At 36.3% G+C, this 23,766-nt stretch overlaps 1 protein-coding gene across 4 annotated transcripts in view; it reads right to left on the bottom strand.

Annotated features, from left to right (window-relative positions):
• Positions 1–3,595: 3,595 nt before the first annotated feature.
• The window catches only part of FGF10 (fibroblast growth factor 10), a 65,924-nt gene continuing 45,753 nt past the window's right edge, over positions 3,596–23,766 (bottom strand). For all 4 annotated transcript variants that reach the window (XM_075021719.1, XM_075021720.1, XM_075021718.1 and 1 more), the window contains 2 exons: positions 10,636–10,739; positions 3,596–6,712 (listed from right to left, as the gene is read on the bottom strand). In XM_075021719.1, the coding sequence (XP_074877820.1) occupies positions 6,515–6,712; positions 10,636–10,739 (302 nt within the window). In that variant the 3' untranslated portion in view covers positions 3,596–6,514. The remainder of the gene's footprint in view (positions 6,713–10,635; positions 10,740–23,766) is intronic.

The following is a 23,766-nucleotide window of genomic DNA, read 5'->3' on the forward strand; positions in this document are numbered from 1 at the left end:
GTGACTTAAACTCAGTCGTTGCCACATTCTGACTGTGAATAGAATTTGCCTCCTATTCTACATCTGTACACATAATGAGAGTCAAGTTTGTTGTGACTTTAATGCGGAGACTGGTTAACATACTAGAGCAGTCAGGGGAGCAAAGGGCCCCTACCATTGCTTCTGTATACCTGACTTCCTCAATCTGGAGGCCCAGGCATTCATTTACAACTCATTGGTGGCTTTCAGTACGAATACAGGCTGAACCTTGCTGCAGGATTTTGTATGTAAGTACTTTAACTGTCCTGACACTGTACCTTCCCACTGCACCTCCCAATTACCATAGAAATGTAATAATTACAGCTATCAGCAAGACTTTTCTCTCACACTATATCGTTCATCTCAGAGCATTTAAGAAGAAATCAGTTAAATAAATGAATGAATTAAATCTTATCCGTCTCTGTCAGGCAAAGGATACAGTACTCATTTAATAGGATAAGCAGAGCCATATCTCTTCTTCCAAAGCTGGAATCTTTTAGCTTAATCTATATTTAAGTGAGCATAAACTGTACGCTATATCACTAGCACTCAGCAAGTCAAACTGGCTGACCATAAGGAAAAAAAAAAGAGGCTGGCCCTTCTTTTACAATATTTCTGATATCTCTATTCTATTTCATCACTGAAATAAGATCCAGTCAAAGACAAGCACAGGTCATGTATTGGCTACCAATTAAGAAAACCGATGAAGACTGTAACTAACAATAATAATATCATATCCTTTCCTTCTGTTTCCCTTTCCTCAAGCGAACCATGGAAAGGGAAAGGAGAAAAATACATATTCATTTTCAATGTATCTTGTGCATGGCAGTGGTTGTAAGAGCCAAGCTATCACAATGCATATTTAACTTTTGAACCCAATTTGCATGTTTACTAGTAAGTATATAGGTAGTTTCAGGGGAGCCAAGGGTTATCAAAACACTACAGTATAACTGGATCTCTGTGTCATATTCTATGTGGAACCAGAAATGAGAATCATGTATGTGGCATGAATGAGACCGTACTGCAGACATCAGTTGTGCAAGCTGCCTCAGTGAACCATTTATGAATCTTATTGTTCGGGCGCATCACTACATGTAAAAGAAGGAAGAAATAGGAAATTACCATAACTGGACAAGAAATATACTACACATAGTTAGCAGTATAAGAGTAAACTGAAAACTATATTTTTCAAAAAGGTGAAATGAAGAATGTGTGTTTTGAGCTCACATTTTTGGTGCAAATTCTAAAATTTGAAATACCTCATGTGAATACTTATGTTGTGATTTTTATTTACACCCAATTTTTTATTGTGATTTGTTAGAAATATTGCCTGAAAGGTCCCAGCCTATTGACCCTGACATCCAGAAGGTGTTTATTGAGGTTTTTTCCAAGATTCTGCTGTTACTGGACTAGTCTTTCTACAATTGAGTATAAATAAAATAGTTTTTTCAAGTAGTTAATTGTATCTGAAGCCTACTGATATGGATACTAGATGACCAAGCTGAAAACATTTTGATTGTCCTGAATGGATTATTCCAGTACAATTTGGAAAGAATGCTATATTATATGTACAGGGTCCTGATAAGGCAGTTTCTTTTCTGAGTGCTGTCTTAACTTGTTAAAAAAAAAAAAGAGATAAAAGAGAAAGCTAAAGTGCTCATACAATTTTGTGATGTACATTTTGGAAACAAGGGGAAGTGAGACTTCAAGAGTATTTCTAATGCAAGAAAGTACATAAATTAGCTGGGCATCATGAAGATAACAGAGGGGAGAGATTAATTTTTCATCCCACTCAGACACACGTCACTGAATAAGACAAGTTCCTGCATGTACAACATTGAATGTGATCCGTTTTTTCAGCTACTTATAGCCAGGAAAAAAAGTGCAGATTCAGGTGTAGACCAGTGTTTGGCCTTTTCCCAGACTTCTGTGAAAACTGTTAGCAAATTAAAGGGTTAAAAGTTCATTAAGCAATTAGTAAAACAGTTTCATAATCAAAAAATCATATAACATAACTTAAAGCAGCCACAGAATAGTTTGGATGGTGAAATAGTGCATCTGGAGCTTGGATGAATGGCTACACCAAAGGTATGCACACTTTACACTTCAGTAGTAATAAAGAACCTGTAATATCTTGATTCTTCATTTACTACATTATTACAAGATAAATATAGAGTCTGATCTTTGATGTAAATAGAGACTCTGTTTTTTCCACTGTCATACATTATCTATATACTATCAGTGCCCTAAATATTTTGCACAGAACTATACAGTGGGGTACTTTCTGTGGTTTTTTTCAGATATGGCAATTCTCATAGCCTCACCTTTAGCCAATGGTCTTAAAGGACATATTTCTGATGTCACCACCAACATGTCCATTTATTCAGTTGCATGAGTTAGTATTTTGCATTAATGAAATAGTATACAGTGACATCACTAAAGGTCCTGGTGAGGAATTTCAGGAGTGCAAATTCTCCTAATTTATACTGCAGTAACTTAGAGACCAGTGCTCTCATATAAGTTACTTGAGGCTTAGTCACGGTTCCTTTATTTTGCCTTTCACAGGACCATATTTTCTTTATATTGTTGGAGTGGGCAAAAGACATACTACTTTTTTTTTTTTTTTCTGGGATTAGTAAGTGAAAAGACATTAATCAGGTATCTGAGCTTCACCGTGCTTCATTACAGAATTCTAAAACTTACTAGGAGAAAGCTTCCATATAGTGAAACATGAGTTTCAAATATCTGAGCAGGTAAGCATAACTATAAATCATAATCTGATAGGTTCAAAGTTAATTAATTTTTCATATTCTATTTCTTGCTTATAATGTGATGGGAAAAAACTTTATTTTTGCATGTGTTTGTTACTTGCAGTTGCACTGAAATTGTTTCAGTCAATGAGCTTTATCTGAAAAATACCATCAGTAATCACACATTGACCAGCTGCAGCAGAAAATGTGTTTGTGTTGTGTGTTGTACTTTCCTTTCTCCAATTTAATAGGAAATTAGGAAGATGAATTCAGCCCCGCAGTCTAACTTAATAGAGTAAATAATGATACTCGATACTTCAAAAGAGGAGCTGTCTTCATGCATTAGTTTCAAGATCACTTCTTGAAGCAGTACGACTCATTGTGTGAATGGAGACAATCAGTTTCAGCAGGGCCATGAATTACAAAGTTGTGTTCATACACCGATATTCTTATATTACTAAAGCTTACTAACCTTTAGTGAATTTTATAACCTGAAAAGTCTTGAATGAAGTCTTATACAAAATGTAACTATTTTTCCATATCTAAAGTTTACTTTAAAAATGTGAGTCCATGTTCTTCTTCCTAAACCCCTCCATTCTTTCATCAAATGTGCTTTCTTCAAATTCATTGCTTTTACCACTGTATAAACTAGGTGGATTTGAATACACACAGGAAGAATCTAAAGCATTTGGTTGTTATTAGTGTGGAGATAACTCACTCACACATGCAAAAAATTAAAGAAACTTACAAATGTTCAAGTGATTTTTGTTTTGTTTTGGGGCTATACAGCACCAAATGACATCCAGTAGTACAATGGATCTTTTCCCTTTTAATTTTTATTGTGCAGTATCATTTCAGGTTAATAAAACAAACAAGGACAATACTCTCTAATCCCCACATTTTATTATTTTTATTTAAATATAACATACTATACATTGTTGCTTAGTGATTTTTGCTTCCCTTTTCTTTTTTAAATCCATCCCCATTTTCCTTTTGCTCAGGAGTCTGTTATGCTGAGGGTGAGAGAAAACAGAGCTTATGATTGAGGATCTGTGATACTCTAGATAAGAGTGTCTGCAGTTTGCTCCCACTACAGTGGGTATTACAGTATACCAAACACACAGGAATCATTGATTCCTTTAAGGGTTTTTTAATTTCATTAATTTTCAGAAACCACTATTTATGTTTGGAAACGACATATTTCCCAATTTTTGTCTCTGAGCAACATGGTGTTTTGAGTACTATGATAATATTTATGCATAATCCCTCCTCTGAGCAAGTAATCTAGGTAATTCTGTCAAAAGAGAATTTCATTTGTACCCTAAATGTTCTTTAAGTGGTCATCCAATACTGTGTTCATCTGAGCTCACATTGAATGTTCACTGCGGGTGGTCCATTATGTCTTGTCAGTTTTAATTATTGATTACAAATTTAAACAACAGAAACTCACTTTTGTCATGGTAGTTAAGTTTTGCTGTGACCTGCAATTACATTTAAAACCTGAAATTCTTATTTCCTTTTCTAGAAAAATGTCATTTGTGAGGAAGAAAGCTGGAGATAAAGTACCATGAAATACAATGTCAGCTATCAGCTAAAATGTTGTCTCTCAATGAATTCCTGGTTTTAAAACAGTTGACTTATTTAAGGACAGGAAATACAATCTGACCATTTTGTATTTTATGGGAAAGCTATTATTTTTTGCTTCTTTTAAAAAAACAGCTAATATTTAAATAACAGATTAAGATTGAAGTGCTGGTTAAACATTGACTTAAATAAGTTATAGAAGATTCCAACACCACCAGCCTTTACAGAGGTTAAACATTCTCAAAAAGACACATTAAGCAAGGCTCTCCTTTGTACCAAAATACAGTTTCCAAACAATAAAAATAAACCAACTTTTTCACAACAAGAAATATTGAAGATAAAACTGCAGCATCAATATAATCTCATAGTTATCACTTAAAGTATTTAGAACAAAATAATATTATACTACTTTTGTTTCTTACTAAAGACACTGCAAAGGCTTATTTATTTATTTAGTGGAATACAATGTGAAGACAGTGGTACAAATTGTTTGATGTACTGTTTTCTATTTATCTGCTCTAACAAAATGAATCTCAATATGGTTACATTGGTGAGCTATCCAGAGCTCTCTAAAATTACAGAGTAAAGCAAAACATAAAACAAACCTTATGCACCTTTAATTGAACAGACTTCATATTATGCTTAACTTTATTATACTGCAGTTGCTCAAGTTAAGCCATGGGACTAGTAACACTTCATAAAAATGTGCTGGATATTATGTATTTTGAGCCTTCAGTTACTATGATGGATATGAAAGGCATGCTAAAGCTGGATACCAGCACAGCTTTTTAGTTGGCTCTCGTATATAACATACATGTGAGTAATAATCTCTGATAAATGCATGAGCATGATTTTGGATCTCCTGTCCCTCAGTCCTTACTTAGGTATTGCTCCCACTATATGCTCGTGATTCTACAAGCTGGTAACAAGGACGAATGTGCTGAATGGGCATATTAATTGAATAAGGAGTGCAGGACTGTTTTGCCTTCTTACTTATATTTCAGAGGCCAAATTTTACACTTGGGAATTACAGACTGTTTAATTTTAACCTTTGCAATCTCAGTGACTTTAACAGGGCTGTCCACATCTAAGTTCCAGCCCAAAGCTTGCTGTAGAATATCACACTGATTGCTGTGCATTAGATCTTAGTTCCAAACTGAAATAAAAGTCAGATGAATATACACACAGATGCATTGACACCCAAGCACAGATATGGCCCCTTCTCTCAATTTCAAAATAGCAGAAAGACCCTTTGAACAAAATATTTCTTGAAGTTTTTTCTTGAGTGCTGGTAAGTGAAAAAATTTCTCCAACATACAGACACCCAATACCATAAATCCAAGCACTGCTTGTTTGGTCTTTTTGCTTAAGTGCAAGACAGTTTAGGAAAAAAATGGATTATACACATTAAATTCTGCCTTTAAAGCCTTGTCTCATACCTGTTTTCAGAGTACTTCTGAGGTTTTGACATTTTAACCTATCAACCTCTGTGTGAAGTACTGAGAAAAAGGAAAAATAACAAAGAAGCAAATGAGGAAAACATCTCAAATGAAAAAGATATTTAACATCCTATTAAATAAATAACTTAGAAATAAAAAGAAATGAATTTAGAACATACAAGCAAACCATACTATTCGTTTTGTTAGAACAGTTTTACACTACTTTGCTTATATTCCTTAATCCTATCCATTCTTCCACAAGGCTTCTCCAGAAATGTCATTTTTTTGTGCATATGACCCAAGTGCTTCCAGTAAATGCTTGCGTGTCTAACAGTTCATTGGATCACTAGGCTTGAACGAGCAATTAAGGTCTTTGATATGAGTTAGTATTCCATAAATAACTTTCCCCATGAAGATAATTCAACAGATTGTCTCACATCCCCTAAATTCTGTTGCAGAGATAAAAAAAATTGTTCACACTGGCAATAACTTCCATCCCATTTGATCCAGCTTGTATCTTCATTATAAGATATGACACCGAACTAAATAAAAGTATTTCATGTGCCAGCAATAAGTATAAAACCTTCAAAGGCCTCCCCTGCTCTCTTTTCAAACAAGCAGATGTCTGCATTATTTCTTTGCATTTACGCTTCAAGAGGATTACCAAATATTCTTGACATAAGAGCCTTTGATTCAACTGCATCAATAAAATAGTTCCTTCATCTATGACATTACTACCATTGGAAGAAAGTGAGCTGAAGTGTTTTTCCTTCTTGTTTTCTGTCCTCTCTTTGTGGCTCCTCTTCCATTCAGGGCCACAAACATTTGCCTTCCATTGTGCTTCCAATTTAATGATGCATATGTGTTATATCCATTTTCTTCTATTCTTTCCTTCAATTTGCAATCACTGTTAAACTCCTTCTGTTAAAAGAAGAAAAAAATACACTAATTCAGAATAAACATAATCTTTCAGAGTTGCAGCATACTGAAGGTAAATAGTTCCCAGAAATATTTTGGAAGATTTCAGTGTTCTGTATATGACACCCTGTTAGCATTCTACAGCACATTTAAAGAATATTTTCACTGTGCCTCCAGCATTTAAAACAACATCAGTTAGACTGCAAAAAGTGAAACCAGCTAAATACATAATCAGTTATGCAGTGCATAATTATAGCAGTGAAATGATATAATTCACTCACAGCTGAAATTAAACTTCTCCGTGATGGAATATGACAACAATATTAAATTCTCAGTCATAAACTTGAGGTATGAGGTAGCAATCTTGGAATCATTCATCATATTTCAGTTCTAACAAATATAACCCTTAAATATCTTGAACTCCATTATTGATACCATATGTTAAACAAATATGCATGGCATAGGCCTACTTCTTATTTAAAGTAAGATCCTTTACACCACATTGGCCCTGAAAAAGGGCTTTTTTGAATGGGTGCAAGTCACTGTTAAGCTGCTGTTACAATGGATGTGAGGCCTGTTTATTCTGCTGACCTGAAGAGGGGCTTAGCCTAAAAAAGAATTGTGTATGATCCTGTAACTTATTGACTAAATAAACTTGAAAGCAACTTTGTGTATGGTACAAGGGATTAAGTTTTTCTGTTTTTAAAGGACAACCTGTTGTCAGTTTGCTAGAAAGAATAAAAAATACAAGCATGTGGAAGAATGTAGGGGGAGACTATTTTTTTCTATAATGTTAAATGCACTTTTACACAGATCTTCCCTATAATGAAGTCAAGAATGCTTTGTTTTCACAAACAAGTAATTCCTTCATATAAACCCCCACAGTTTTATCAAGTTACTTATATTCCATTTAGAAGGCTTTTGAAAGTGGGACATTTACAACACACTTAAATTACAACCAAAAATTAGTATTTTGTTGCTTCTGCATTTCAGAAAATAAGGTGTTCACAGCTTAGGCAGAAGCATGTCAGAATCTCAGAGTGTGATACACTAACTACATGTGGTATTTTTAACGTGTCTACGAACAAGACAAGAAATATGTCTGAATAATAAAACAATTTTCATGGTACAGATAAGAATTTCAGGGATGTTTTATCTTTTATTATGATCAAAATTCTTAGATATTCAGCTAATAAAGACATAGAAAGCATCCACATTAATAAAAAAGGACATAAGAATATTAAAAAAATAAATTTTCAATTTCTATTAATTTAAATCAGAATTTTTAAACTAGTTAATGTTCAGTACTTTTATACAGTAAGAATTTTTGGGTCTATAATTAATGTTTTACTTATTTTCTGCTAAGACCACAGCTTATGTTTTCCTAACAGAATTATGCATATTCAAAGTCAGTTTGGCTCCCAAAATGCTCTTTGATTTTGGGACTAGTAGTTAGTTGAACAACGACTGGTGGGGAAGACAACATCAAGAGACAACTCTCTACAAAACGACCCTTGATACTGCCTGTATTCACAAAGCTAAATATAGATCATTTACTATTTATATACTGTAATATGCCACCTCTGGAATCAAAGTATTAAGAAGGCAGGTGGCCATCAATCACAGTTCTAAACCAGAGTAACTTCTCCTATCTGCCAGCAGCTTGTTTTGTTAAAAAAACAAAATAGTGAGTATTCTTCTGCTCCCTTATTCTAACCAAAGTCAGTCAAATGGAAAAGTATTTGATAAACATAGAAACAGTCTTATTTAACTTGTTTTCCCAGATGCAGAATTGTACTCAAATCCAAACTTTTATCTCTATTCTTAGATAATAAAGAGAGAACAGATGATGTTGTGATGTGGTTAAGAAGTCTTATTGGCAGGGGTCTGAGTGTTAGCCCAGGATTGCTTTGCTCATTTCAAACAAATTTCAGCATAACCCTGCACCAATGTCTATTGTGCACATGCTTAAGAGTGTTTTTAAAATTTTTATTGGTTCTGTTTTTCATATCCATCTGCAAGCTGCCACATTGTAGTAATACGAGTCTAACTGCAAGTCTTGGGAGGATGGGAAAAATAATAACAGAAGCATTCTTGAAATCTCTGAAGTATTATGGAATAGGTTTCGATAAGTCATTGTGTTGTGATTTTATGATGTGAATATTGAAAAATTATCTCAGCTGGAATTAAAAAAAAGGCTTTCCACATTCGTATCCTCCTGTCAACACTATTTCTAATACACTATGAATTACTGAATCTTATGGCAGCAGTTTCCACCTATGGTACATGAAAGCTACTTTGACTTCTTTTGTGTGTATATAGGGTTGGGAAGGACTCTTAGCCACAGCAGATGCGGCTAGCAACTTGGATAGGAAAACTTATCTCACGCTTTGGGAGAGACCATCACAAATGACTAAATTAAACACTGTAAACTGAGATGTGTGAACTGAAGATGGTGATTTATGCTAACACCTTCACATATGTACAGAAGTATACCTATGATCAATGAGTGTAGCTTAACTGACAAATGGTAACCTTGTCAGCAACTCAGTACACCCTTATAAGTCTCAATGATGCAGAACTGAGCACTGATCATCCTGTATTTCTGACCAGTGTAAATCTAGAAATTAAAATCCACATTTACAGGAGCTTAAGAAACATTTCTGTGTTCTGGTCTTTTCTTAATGTGATTCTTTGACACTGTCCAGGAGTTTAGAAAGTCAGAAGTAATCATTTGAACCAGGAGTGACTAGCCACAGTGCAGATGAGGGAGGACAGTTTATATAGTTTGTATGAACTAAACCCATCCTGTAGAAATGCTTCCTTAAAAAAGAGGGCCAAATGACTTCAAGCCCCTTGAGTCTCAGTTGAGACTGGCATTATTGCATTATTTTCAGCAGACGTAGGAGGCTTAGCTACATCGCCTGAGGATAAACCCAGCCTCAGCACCTATCTATCACATGCTCTCTTTAAAGCCTATGTATGTTCTGAATACCGGACAATTTGAAGATTGGCTCATAACCTTTGCAGATGACTTGAATAAGTTTACATTTATGTGGGCTCAAACTCACTGGAACTGGCAAAAAATGGCAAAATTACAAACCAAACCAGATGTAATACCAGAACAATCTGGTGTTTGTGTAATCATGTGGATGAGTGAGGGTACACTTGAGCTGAGTAGTCAGATTTATAGATCATATTGCTTCCTATTAAAAATATTTTGACAGTTACTTCGTTTTGCTGGGTTGGGTTTTATTTTTTTGTTTGTTTCAGTTTTTTTTGGTTGTGTCCCCCCCCCCCCCCCCGAAAGTAACAGTAACCTCAAACTTACACAAATTCAAATAGAGTATATATGGACAATTTTTGAATGATACCCAAATTCTGCCCAAAGTGTATCTATCTGCTGATATGCAAGTCTATGTCTCTCTGTACTGCCCATAATCTTGAGTATTAATACAGTCAATTTAAAGCTGGCTACTCTACAAATCTTCTTCAAACTTGTAGTTTGGTAATTTGGTGTGTCTGCTCCATCACCTGACGTTTCCAAGATTTCAGGTACACTTTATCCAGTCCCATCCCCCCAAATTAGTGCTAAATGTGACTGTAGTGCAGAAAAACATGGAAAAATAGCCTTAAAAATTACATTTTGTAGGACCCTCTCCATTGGCCACTACTTAATTAGAAACCTGACTGAATCAGTTAAGCATGATAAATCCTGGCAGCTGCTTTGGTATGATATGAGCTTAATAAACAACAGGGAGCTTGTGGAGAGTGGGGCAGCTGTTTTATCAGAGGATGAAATTTTGATGAACAGCTCATTTCAGCTCTAATTAGTAGTAACACACAGGCAAGCGGGGTTTTCAGTAGGTAAGAGAGGGAACTATGCCGACTACTGCAATCTGTTTGGAAGGTAAAAAAATACTTACAGAGCCGTAGACTTTTCCTTTCTTGTTCATGGCTAAATAATAGTTGCTCTTAATGGACTTAACTGCCACCACTCCGATTTCTACAGATGTTATCTCCAATATGCCTAAAAAATAAAAATTGAGCTATTTTAACACTTCAGTAGAGGATTTTCTCACTATAGAAAAGGTAATAAACCTGAAAAATCCTAAACTTCCAATATTCAGAACCAACTGACCAGCAAACTTTAGTTAAATTCTTCTCTAAACCATTGCAATAATATACACAAACATTGTTTCAATTAACGTTTCCTTTGCTAACCCTGCATTTTAAATGCCATAAATACTGAAACAGCTCCATTCTTCATAGCAGAGTTTACTGAAATTTATCAGAAGAGACATCTGAACCACAGCATTAAATTAAATCTATAGCATATGTCAATAGAATGTTAGAATTACCCCAATCTTCAAAAACAGTGGTAAACTATTTATTCCTTGTAGGACATTCAGATAAACTAAATCTCTTGGCTGCACTGACCTGATAAATTCACTTTTGGCAAGTATGTTGACATTTTGGGATATAGTAAGACTAACCCTAATGGCCACATTATCTTTGTCTTTCAGATATCAGAAACATTTTGCTCTGTTTGTAATAGATATGATTAATTTTTTTTCTTTAAAACAAACTCTGGGATTCTGGATGGCTCAAGGGGCCAGTAATGGGAGACAGAGATTTTCATCTCTATGTTTTCTGCCCTAGAGCATACTGATTTGGGAGCAGTAGAAGTTACTACAACTTACATTATGACTTCAGAGATCCCTTTTCAGCTATTACTAGAGTAACTGGATGGCTATGTTGTTTCAGGATTGAGTCTTAATACAGGATAAAAATGGCTCCAACCAAATAACTTCTAAATGGTCTATCCAGATAGTATGCTTGGCTCCAACATTTCTCCTGATATTAAAGTAGTAGTAGTCAGAACAATAGCCAATCTAACTCAGTGGTGTCTAAGGGTCTACCAGTGGGCAAATTAAAGGAGGGCCAAAAGTGCTGAGAAATTGTAAAGAACATCCTAGACCAAGCCAACAAATAATGTGACAAATAGATGAGCTGGAAAAACACTGATGAGTTGCTATCTGCATAAAAAACAAAACAAAACAAAACAAAACTGCAGTAATTTCCTCCAAAATATGTGCTATGCTTTTTGTCTGAGTAGGGTAGTACTGGAAAATCCATATGTTTTTTCATTTACTTAAAAATTCCTTACGGTAACCACACATCAACTGAAGCCAACAGTGTAACTTGGTATTCAGTGCTTTTTCTGGAAATGCTGATTTTCTGTCCCTGAAAACTGAATGCTGTCTGTTCAGACTTTGGAACCATGTGGACTTCAGTGTGCAGCGGAGGTGTGGAGGAAGTTCTTTCACTGTAAAGTTTTTTGAAAATGAATGCTTTATAACGATGCAAAAGCCATTCTGTATGGCTATTGAACTGGTCTATGCAAGTCAGGAGTGAGGGTGTTACTTGTTCTGTGACTAGAAGCAGACTTTGATGTTATCTGGGCAGTGTCTGTGAATTAAGCATGAAAAACTAATAGCTGATTTTTATTGGGAAGTAAATGATGACATAGTTTATGCATGTGAAGAAGAGAGAGAATATCAAACTAGGCAATTTAACATGAAAGACCTCCTTTTATTGTCAAAAACCCAATCCTAGATGCATTTTTAAATATATATAAAATTCTATACTTATATAAACTGCACAAATTTTGATATGAAGATATATAAATTCCAGTGCAATTACCAGACACTTTGCGTTTACTTAGCAAGAAGCATTAGGTTGGCCACAGCTAAAAGGTCTATAGTCCCTCCATATGAGAAAGACTTCAGTGAGAACTGTAAGATAAAAACCAGCAGGTCTAGGATCCAGTAAAGTCCTTCAGAAAGTGGACCATATCAAACCAGAAATACTATTAAAAATAACTTTCTTGTCCAAACCTATGAAGACATGAAAGTGGAGGATTATTTTGTTTAAATGTTGGTATCAAAATGCAAATATAAATGTTGATAGACACAAATGATCATGTATTATTAAAAAAACCAACAAACCTGATAAAGCTTTCTGCTGTAAGATTTTTATGGTAACATTCTTAATTGCAGCATGAAAAATCAGCAGTGCTAAGGATGGACATATAAACTAAGAAAACTTCATCTATGCAGTGAAAGATCTGAATATCCACTAAGCCATGTGAGAATAATTCTGTACCAATTGCCTCTTGGGCTTGAAACCCAGACTTGAACAGAGTGAATGCAGTTACATATGGCACTGCAAGTCTGCTACCTGTGAGGGGGTTAAAAACAACAGTTTCCAAAATCAGCTCACTCCATCATCAGTGGTGTCCAACTCAGTAGCAGCAAAGGCCCCTCTGAAAAGGCCCCTCTGGTATCTGGAGCTGCCTAACTACTGCCAAGCAGAAAAGATATGGCCGGTTATTTAAATGAAAACTCTAAACACAACTTCATTAGCTACTTATATGTAATGTTAGCTTGAGAATTAGCACAAGGTGCTTAGGTGGAAATAAGAGGAGCTATAATTTAGGGGAACTGTAATCTAGGACGACACAGAAAATGTGAGGGAAGAGTCAGTTAAGACCCTTGACCTACTTTTAAGGCTAACTTGTCTACTGTTGCAAAGCAGCCCTATATCATTTTCCATATGTAAAATGAAGAGAATTATACTCTCTAATCTCAAGAAAAGTTGTGAGTCATTGATAGTCAGCTCATATATACCAGTGTCATGCTGTTGATATAAGCAGATCAGTGAGTCCATACCAGCCAAGACCTATTATGCTTGTATTACTCTTAGAATGTTGCTCATTTTCACAGTAAAGAAAAGCCAAAGTTGCTTTCCTGATTTTCTGTGAAAGCATTAAGATAGAGCAGTGGTCTTTAATATTTCTCTCCTGTGGGGTGTCTCCTGAACTATTTGTGCTTGAAATCAGTTAAGTGGAGTGCCTTAAGTGGATGAGAAGCTATTAGCGGGTAAGAATGTGGTGCAAGCAGTGCTACAATGCCCATTTCTTTTTATGAGTGACATGGGGTTTTGTATTTTCCATGCCAAAAAGTGATGAGAAGAATTTAGTTAATTCTTTCTACAGAAATTAATTGCTGTAACCTGAACCATGGCACTGTGGATCCACTAGGCTGGGTCCATTTCTAACAGCAGTAAGGAAAAAAAAGAAAAAAAAAAGAAGAAACTGGCATAACATATGCCATTATTAATTTTTATGTTGAAATGGATTAAACGGAGTTATATTTTGTCATATTATCCTTGTAACAATGACACCATATTAGTTCATTTCAATTGACTATTACACTTGCAGCTGAAGGAGAACAGTGCTTAAATAAGAAACTTGCACTGAATTAACCCATTTTAAGTCTCTTGCACTTGAATGATGGAGATACACTGCTCTTCAGTACAATACCTAAGTTAAAGCAACAGAAGTATTCATATAATTAATGAAAATATAGTAATTTTTTCTGGTAAAGTTTGTTTGCAATCTCAAACTCCATTATATCCACAGTGGGGCAGCTGAAAGTAGGTCATAAGGACAAATGTTAGTACATTTACATTACATCCACAGTAACTAGCCTGATTATGCCTAGTTACACTATTTAACTGGAGCCAAATGTAGCTGAATTCTTTGGAACTATTATTAGTTTGATCTCATCACCAGTGATCGGGGATTTATTCTCACTGAATGTGTTTTGTATATTTGGAAGTTGAAAAATGTGTAATTTTCAGTGACAATTTTGCATATTCTAACCTCTGCAGTACTTTGGAGGGGAGAAGGGGAAATTTTAATGGCTGTTTTTCTTTTGAATGAATCTAAAAGTCTTGAATCTAATACCCCTTGGGTAACAGGGACATAATTTGGTACTTATCTACTCTACTACTCTCTGTACACCCTGGAGACTTCACTGGAGTTACATACTAGTTACAAGCACAGAACTAGCTTTTGTGTAGATTGCAAATTATTCAGTATTATTTACAGATTTTCTCAGGAGGAGATTCCCTCATGAGTTTGACAGAAATCTACTGAAGACAATAAGAATTTTTTCATAGGTGTCAGTGATGTAGACATAAATTTCAAAAGTCAGCATGAGAGCACCAATTCATCTGACATGGATCTACAAGCAGAAGTCATAAGGACTTTTCAAAACTTTGAAAAGACTGGATTTAAATCAAATGCCTTTGATGTAAGGGTGAAAATATGTATTTGATTATTCTTGAGTCATTATTAAATTCAGCAGGAATGTATAAAAAAAGAAATCGAGACATACAGTATGAAGGTTAAAACTGTAGTGTTTTCACTATCTAATGGAACTGACTTCTTTGAGGGCACAAATCATTTTGTATTTTCTTCAAGGTTTATGTAGCAGAGTCTTGGGCTGTGATTGGACTTCTATATTACTGCAATAAAAAAATATGTTTTCCATGGGCTCTCAAGAATTACTCTGTAAAATTTCATATTCTTCAAGTGCTCCAGGCTTGGACGTTAAGAGCCTATTAGACAATATGGCTGAAAGGATACCAGACCACTGTGGGTACTCCACTGGCCTTAGTTAGGAAAGCTGTTCTTGACAGATGATTGGTCTCAGACACCTCCAAAAAATGAGTTTCTACGACCTACCGTGTAACTTATTCCACTATCTACATTAGAAAGTTTTTTTTAGTATCCAATTTAAATGGCCTTGTTGTAATTTGAGCCCATTAATTCTTGTTTAAACTGTAAACTAACATAAAAAAAGAGATATTTTTTTTTCTTTGCAGAAACCTTTTACATATTCAGGAATTATTATCACACCTACCTATCTACCTACCAACTTTTGCTCTCTGAACAATCCCAGTTTTTCAATGCTTTCCTTAAAGCTTTCAGGTTTTCTAGATCTTTGAACACTCCTGTTGCTTTTGTTCACAACACAGCCATAGTACTCTTGCTGAAATCTTACCAGTGTTAATACATGAAGGAATATTTCACTTTTCCTGCAAAGGATATATGCATACTCATACATTTATGCATACTTCCTTTTTTTTTTTAGACTAATATGATAATACTGATTCATATTTGATTTGTGATCCATCACCCTTGCATACATGGAAGAAATGTAAGCAATCATTCCTCATTCTGTAGTTGTGAATTTGATTACTCCTAGTTAAATGTCATACTTTGCACATGCCCCAGTTAAGTGGTCTCTTGTTTATTTTATAATTTCTCTAATTTGTCAATGTTGTTTTGAGTTCTTATAAGTCCTTCAAAGTACTCGCAACTATTCCAAGTTTCATATTGCCTGCAACTTTTTAAACCATATTTTCAGTTCCTTCACTCAAATTATTAATGAATTTTTGATTAGGAGATACCTTGAAGAGACTTTGCGGAACTTGATGCCTCTGTTCAGATTGGCAGTGAAAAACTGGTGAGTCCTGAGTATGGCTTTCCATAGTGTAAGAATTCCACTTATATTTTGCTTGCTGATCTTGGTTAAGAGAATATCATTAGGGACATTAGTTTCAAAAATCTTTCCCAAATTGATGGTATCTACTGCTTCTCTGCTACACATGAAGATTTTTATCTCATCACAGTTGAAAATTAGGTTGGTTTGATATTACTTCTCTTTGATTAATTCTTTGTTTAATTATTTTTGGTTGATAATTTCTCAGGTGCTTATAAACATAAATTTAAAAATTGCTTTTCCCATCTTTTTTTCCTCAGGATATGATGATTTGTCTCTACGTCTTTGTTTTTTTCCCTTTTAAAAGATAGGTATTATATTTACTACTTCCTCAGTTATGTGGGGAGTCATTTTTCTCCTCAAGTTTTCAGAATTAATCTCTAAAGGCTTGCCAGCCTACTCAGTAGAGCAAGTAAATTTTATCAAGTGAAAACCAGATAACATCCAACTCATTTTCATTTTGTTCTCTTTCTATTCCAACCAATGTTAGCTTCTCTTTGGAGCTCCTGTTTCTTTTCTGTGAAGACTGAAACAAAAAAGGCATTTCAGCATACTTCCTTGTACGTTTCTTGTATCTGATTTTATAACATTGCTTGGGCTCAGGCATTTCCATGCCTTAAAACCTTTCATTCCAAGCGAATGTGTGAAGTAATTTCCACAATATAATGTGACTTGCAATTAGGCTTGATAATAAGCACTACAAAAAATTAATATTCTTAGGGGGAAAATTCTCGTTAGTAGTTACACATTTCCGGTTCCATGCTTTTTAGGAACTTGGAAAGGAAAATAGAATAATTAAAAAAAAAATTATTCTGTGGCCTCCATTATGGTTTTAAAACAGATAGCACACTATTATTTTACAGCCATAACTCTGTAAACTTCAACAATTACAACTAATCCGCTTTGACCACATGCACTGTAAAAGCATAGCTTTCAATACCCAAACCATTTCCAAGTCATTATAATTAGAAACATTTCAAATATCAACTTGAGATGTGCCCTGTAGCTATGCATGTGCTCTGTTTACAGGTCTCAAAGGCTAGAAACATACTCCCAATAGAACCCAAATATATTTAACTTAAATAAACTGTATTTTTATAGTTTGTCAAAGTGATCATTATATAAATGACAAGGCAACAGAAAGCTGACTGGCTGTCTTGCTCTGCACAGAGGGACTGTAAAAAATACAAGTGAAAAATTTCACTTACGTAACTCTGTACGCTAATTCTAAATGTCCTATGTTTTTATAAAAATGCTGGTAATATGAAGCAAAAAAATTACAAAATATCCTAGAACTTGAGTGAAATTATGTCAAGCAATTTGTTAGGAAAGACAACTTGACAGAGTACCAGATGTATTATCGAGGCAGTACTGCAATGAATTCAAGCACACCCTGCAAAGAGAACCACTTGATTCTGGGACCAAATTCAACTTCTTTGCAGTGTGAGGCAGTGACCATTTTTCTGTAGCTGTGTCATTTGTGTAATAAGTTCTTAAAATGCACTTTAAATGTCTGCAACCCTAGCTGCAGTCCTCTTAATGTAAAGGAACAGGACCACCTTGCACCTTCCTCTCCCTTTCAGAGATTATCCCATATACATGGCAACCTACAGGCAGCCCCTCCCTCCCTTGCCCTTTCTTCTGTCTGCAGAAATACCACAGATGAAGAGTGAGTTCAGCTGGATGGAATGTGATGATGACTAAGAGCTTCCAAAACTTTCCGGTTTCCCAAATGGTGACAAGAACCTGCTGGGCCTGTGAAGACAACTGCTGCTCTTGGTGGAGAGGATGGAAATTGGTAACATTCCTCTAAACTGACTTTTAAGAACTTTGTGTGCATCCTCCAGGGAGCTTCTCTGAAGGGGTACCTTTGACTGGCATTGGCTTGGGTCAAACAAAGTTTGTGATAAGGCATAATGTTAAAGATTTGATATTTCAAAAAGCTGCTCTTAGTAGCTGGTTAGAAGAAATGAGACTGGGTGGATGTGGTCATGAAAGAGTGAAGTGCTAAGGATTATGAGCCCACTAACTCTCTTTCCACTCCGTTTCACCAGTTACACCTGTGCAAAGCAAGTTGAAAACATCCCCCAAATGAGAAGTTATAGTTATCCCTATCTTTTATTTCTTTTTCATAAGAATTATTGACAACAGAAGGAGGAAGATGGTGGAAGTAGAAGATAAAACAAACCTAGAAAACTGATGATGGGCTAAGCAAGACTTGCTTTTGGAAGCTTTTTCAATGAAGCAAAGTAGTTCCACTAAAATGTAATCTCTTACAGACTTTGCGGTTGTCTTTGGAAGGCAGCTTAAGATACAAATCTCACAACCCATGATGCCACAGTTATGGGCAGAAATCTCAAATAAGAACCAACCTGATCCATGACCTGAGCTTTGACTTAAAACTAAAACTTCACCTGAAGTTAAAATCGGTTTGGTGATTTTTATTATTATTTAATATTTTCTGAGACCTCCACCGTTCCTGCTCTAAATCAGAAGTGAAAGTACTGAAAGACCACAAAGCAAGCTGCTAATGTGTCATATTTAGATCAACTATAGCCAAAATGTGAATGTCCCATGAGCTTTCCAGTCCAATTCCCACATCTGATGCATTTGGATAAGCCTGAGATATGTATCCAAACTTCTGGAAGGCTGTGGGAACAGGACCTCTGAGCCTTCCTGCATTAACACAATATCAGCATAAGATGTGAAATCTCCTTGGTGCATAAAGACCACGTAAAAGACTAATTATTAGAGCCCTTTCTCAGACCGACAAGGGGATTAAAGGAAACTAAACTGCTTTTCCTTTCCTTATCTGCTGCTTTTATGGCTTTAATTTCAGAGCAGAGCAAGGACCACTCAGCCAACGCTCCTCTGTAGAGGAAGTAAATGGAAAGGTGGCAGAAGTAGGGTACATGGGAAGAGAGAACCTCATTAGTAATGCAGTAGTGAGAGCTGTTGGTTAGCAAAGGAGGAGTTTAAGTTTAGCTACAAGAATGGCAGGAATCAATTTAGCTAGTATACATCCTGACATGTAACAGAAACAATTAATTCAGGAATACAGTTAGTTTAAATGTCCAAAGTTAGATGGGTTAAACTTAAGCAAAGGAAATGCAGAAGTGACTTTGAGGACACATCTATGCTGTCAGTTGTGACGAGTTCAGATCTGCCCTCAAGGACACCTTGTCCATCACTTTCATCACTAACATGCAAGCATGTAATCAGATTTAGCCAAAGTGCTAGAACTGTCTTGCAGGAGGGAAGATAAACATGTTTGCTTCCTTCACATGGATTTAATTCATGCTGTGGACAAGGGGTGGCTACAGGTAGGGCCAACCGTACCTAGCTCTGTTAATCAGAGCTCAGATTTCTTGAGCTCCATGCTTTAAGCCAAGATGGGAAGAGATACAGCCAGCTACGTGAATGTTGACGGAAAATACAAAGGTCTGAACATTTCAGCATGCTTGACACCAGCATTGCAAGAATTGATTGATAACTTGTAGGTTAGACACAGACAGTGTCAGAATCTATTATCTGATCTGTTTCTGGGATGGAGGAGTTATAACTGATGACTCATACTGATCAAGAAATGGTAGCAATTCATATGCCAATAGAAAAAAAGGAAAACAAAACACCCCCGGCCCCACGCTCACCTAGTATATATGGTTAGATGCAGGGTTGTAGTTATCCGATTTGTTAGATCTCTTGACAAAGATGGCTTAAACAGTTTCAGCCCTCCCTTCCCCCAGATACTTCTTCCTGCCTCTGTGCTGAAGTTCACCAACCCTTCAAATATAACTGTTTGTGGAGCAGCACTATAAACAAAATCATTGGAATGATCTGGCTTGGATCTCTGAATAGAAAACAAATCAACCTAAACCCCTAAGGACTAAACAATCCAAGTCTTTGCAGTCATTCCTAGTAGTATATGTTTTCTAGACCTCCTATTGCTCTCTTTCTGGTTTCTTTCCAATTGGCTAATTTTTTTGAAGTGAGGTGCCCAAGACTGGACCAATGTTCTAACTAAGGCGTAATGGGTACTGAATTGAGCAGAAAGATTACTTCATGTGTTTATAAGGAAACTTGGATCCCAATCCAAATCCTAATCGAAACTTGGCAGTCCATATATGTTTCCATTTAGTAGACAGGACCAGGCACTCAGGATTTCTGCCAAATCTTAAATTTCTAGGTTTCCACAGAAATACACAGGAGAATGGAAAGCTTATAAGAGACTAGTACAGCTCAGTAAATTTTCTCAGGGGTGTGCGGAACTGCCTACTTCAACCTAGGTGGAATCCTGAGTTATCTTTCACATGCATGGTCATTACGTTCACCTCCTGCATTTTACCATTTCTATAAGTTTCAATGTGAATAATTGCAAATTGGAAGAAACTGGATGGAGTTAAGGCTGTTCCATTTATTGCCCATCCCAACACACAAGGAAGGGAAAATGCATAGGCAGTGGCACTGCAGAAGAAACAGTCAAAATGCATGGTGACTGATAGGAGGAGTAGCTGTCCATCACCTGCAATCTCAGGAAAGGCAGGACTTCACTTGCTCAGGCAGTCAGCTGCTGCTCAGTCAGGAGCTTCTAGCAGATACAGGACAGACATTCACAAGTGCGGCACAAATTATAATTAAATGGAGCCAATCGCTACTTAGGCATTGACACATATGAGCAGATGGAAGTAGGTCTGGGTGCTAAAGTGGTCAGAGTATGTACAAACAGATGAAAAAAGGCATCCCTATGAGACATTGTATGGAAGTTGTGAGACTTATGAAAGCTAGTGTGCTGCAGATGGCCTCTGCTACTTGTCTGTCAACAATCTTTATCCAAATGACAGGTTTTTTGCCTCCTACTGGGACTGTCTGACACATACTGTGGCTGTTGCTCTAGCTAAGGCTGCTCAGCTGCACATCAAAATGAGACAACAGTTTCTTTCAACAGTTATGTTTAATTTTGGGCCTCATTTGTTCTTACGATAGATCTCAACTTGACTCCCCATTGTGCAAGACAACAGGACTGGAAAAATATGGTTTCTCATTTGCTAGTCTCAAATACTTATCTTCTTGTGAAGGTAGGAGACAGAAGGAAACTCACTGCATAGCTGTACCACAAAGCTTGGCAATGTGCATTGCACTGCCTGTGGCAGGTAGGATCCTCTTCTAAATCTGCATGGGCATAATGACCTAGTAATGTGGTAAAATAGAAAAATCACAAAGTTCTACAGGGTCCTCTTTAAGAGACCATGACTAGGTACAATTCCTAGCAGTATCCTGCTACTGCTATGTTTCTTTGGAAAAAAAGGATGTTTTAGTGTTTTCCTTGCAAATCAGAAAGTTGCTAAACACAGTAATCCACATCAATTAGTTGTTGGTTCTAATGGTTTATGTCTGTCTTCGCCTCACACACGAACAGGGAATCCATGGTATTTTAAAATATGGGATCCACATGTTTATAATGCAAGACTACCCCTGGACAGCTATAATGATCATTCTTTTTCACGTAATTATCTTTGGTGGCAGTTACTTATCAACACTTTCAGCAGTTTTCTTCTACAATGCCGCAAGTATTCCTAGTATTGCTTGGTCACAATAATCACTTTTTTAAGGAAACTTTATAATGACTGTGGGAACAGAATGAATATCTGAGAAGTGTAGATTAGGGCAGCTGTGTGGTATGGTTGATCAGTATTAAGTAAATGACTGCAAACAGTATTTCAGTCTATCTTAAAACTCCTAACTGTTCTTTGTCCCTTGTAGCTTTTTTTTTTCCTCCACAAATTCTTTTCTTAACTGACCCAGATGTGATCAATTGAAAGGCAGGTCTCTGACCCTAATACTCATATTTGCATAGTTTGGGTGAATGTTGTATATGATTTAAGATGACCAGTCATAGGTTGTGAGTAACTCATAACCCCTTGGGTACTTTGCAAACAAACTACTGTCTAACCTTTTTCAGACAAAATATTTATTGAAAGACACAATTATTATGAGAATTGTTATTGCACAGTCTTTAAGTAAATAAAGATAAATTGATTGCAAGTTGTTACTATATGAGTTAAGGCTAACAGTTTAGCAGCTGAAAAGAACTCAATGACCTCTGATCACTAGTTCATTGATTTGTCCATTTTTTGTTTTTTTTTCTGACATAAATAATTCTGTGTACCTAATTAATCTTAAATTACAACCAGTCAAAAAGACACAATTCCATAACTTATTATTCTTGTTATAATGCTATGTGATCAGCTTCTCATTTTTAATGGTAGATTTGTACTTCGTCTTACATATTTTGTACGCTTCTTTCATCATCAAAGGTATGCTGAAACACTAAAGCAAGTAACAAGGTCTGTACTCTTGCACGCAGATGTAAACTATTGCCCGCTATAGTGCAAGCACCTGATATATGTCTTTCACAGTGTTTTCATCTTTAATACTTGACTGTCTCCTAACCTGGCTGGACCTAGTATCTTCAGTCTTTTAGTACAAACAGTTTTTTTAAAACTTTGATGAGCAGTGATAAGTGCTGTCATCTTAAACGTTCATTCAACACCTCATCAAAAAGCAGGATGACAAAATCGTCAGTCTTGCACAGAAACTTAAAAGGCCGATCTGCAGAGCACAATCACTTCACACCCTTCTGCTTTCATTATCTTCAAGTCTCCTTCTATATTGTTTCCCATCTCCTCTGCTGGCATCCTCAGATAGCAGCTAACAAGCATGTTTTGCACACAGGATTATGTGATCTAATTGCACACATTCTTGCGTCTCATGTCTTGTCCTTTTATACAAACTCGGATTCCCTAGCCTGGGTTGCTGAAATCTTTCTGGTATGCTCTTTCCTTGAACTATGTAAGTCTCTTGCACAAATACTCACAAAACTATGCTTGGGACAGTTAACAGAAAATACAATTCAGAAGGTTTGATACATTCTTTCCAGCTTTTCTACTCAACCTTCTGTATTTAAATTGGGGTTTCTACTCACTGGAGTCTAACAGCACAAAATCCCACTCAGCCAACCACCCCCAATCAACTACTTAGCTGACAGTGAATGCAGTTTCTGCTGTGATCCCAGCAGTATCCTTGTCAGGGAATGTGTAGAGGGCAAAGAACCTCCTGTACTTTTATTTCAGGTTCAGAGATACCTTTCCTTACACTACCGTCTAACCTTGCAAAGAGCACCTGGCCCCTAGGCCATTTGGTGAAAACTGGTTGACAACCGTATTCGCACCTTCTCGGGTGGTCTCGTGCATCCCTGAGAGTGCTTGGTTCAATCTTCCTCAGGCTATTACCTCCAGAGACTTTACCCATAGCCCTCAGACACGTCTGTGGTTTTTCTGTTCTGGGTGACTGACATATTGTGAAGACTGTGTGGCAACCCACCAGTTCACTGTTTGTATAGTCTGATGCCAAGGTCATGTAGAGATCCCCTTGCAGGGCCTGGCACGAGAGTGAATAAAACCAAAGGAACCAAGCCTGGCTTGGTCTTGTCCATATACCCTCTTAGGAGTGGTCCCTGCAGTGAACTATCCTGAGAATTTTGTGGAGGTTCATGCCAGGAGGAAATCGTTCATGCCAAAACCAGCTAAGCGTGAACTAACATGTGCAATGTGACAGGTCAGGAGTGCTGCATCCAAAAGCCAC

Source organism: Buteo buteo, chromosome Z (assembly GCF_964188355.1).
Source record: "Buteo buteo chromosome Z, bButBut1.hap1.1, whole genome shotgun sequence".
Classification (NCBI taxonomy): domain Eukaryota; kingdom Metazoa; phylum Chordata; class Aves; order Accipitriformes; family Accipitridae; genus Buteo; species Buteo buteo.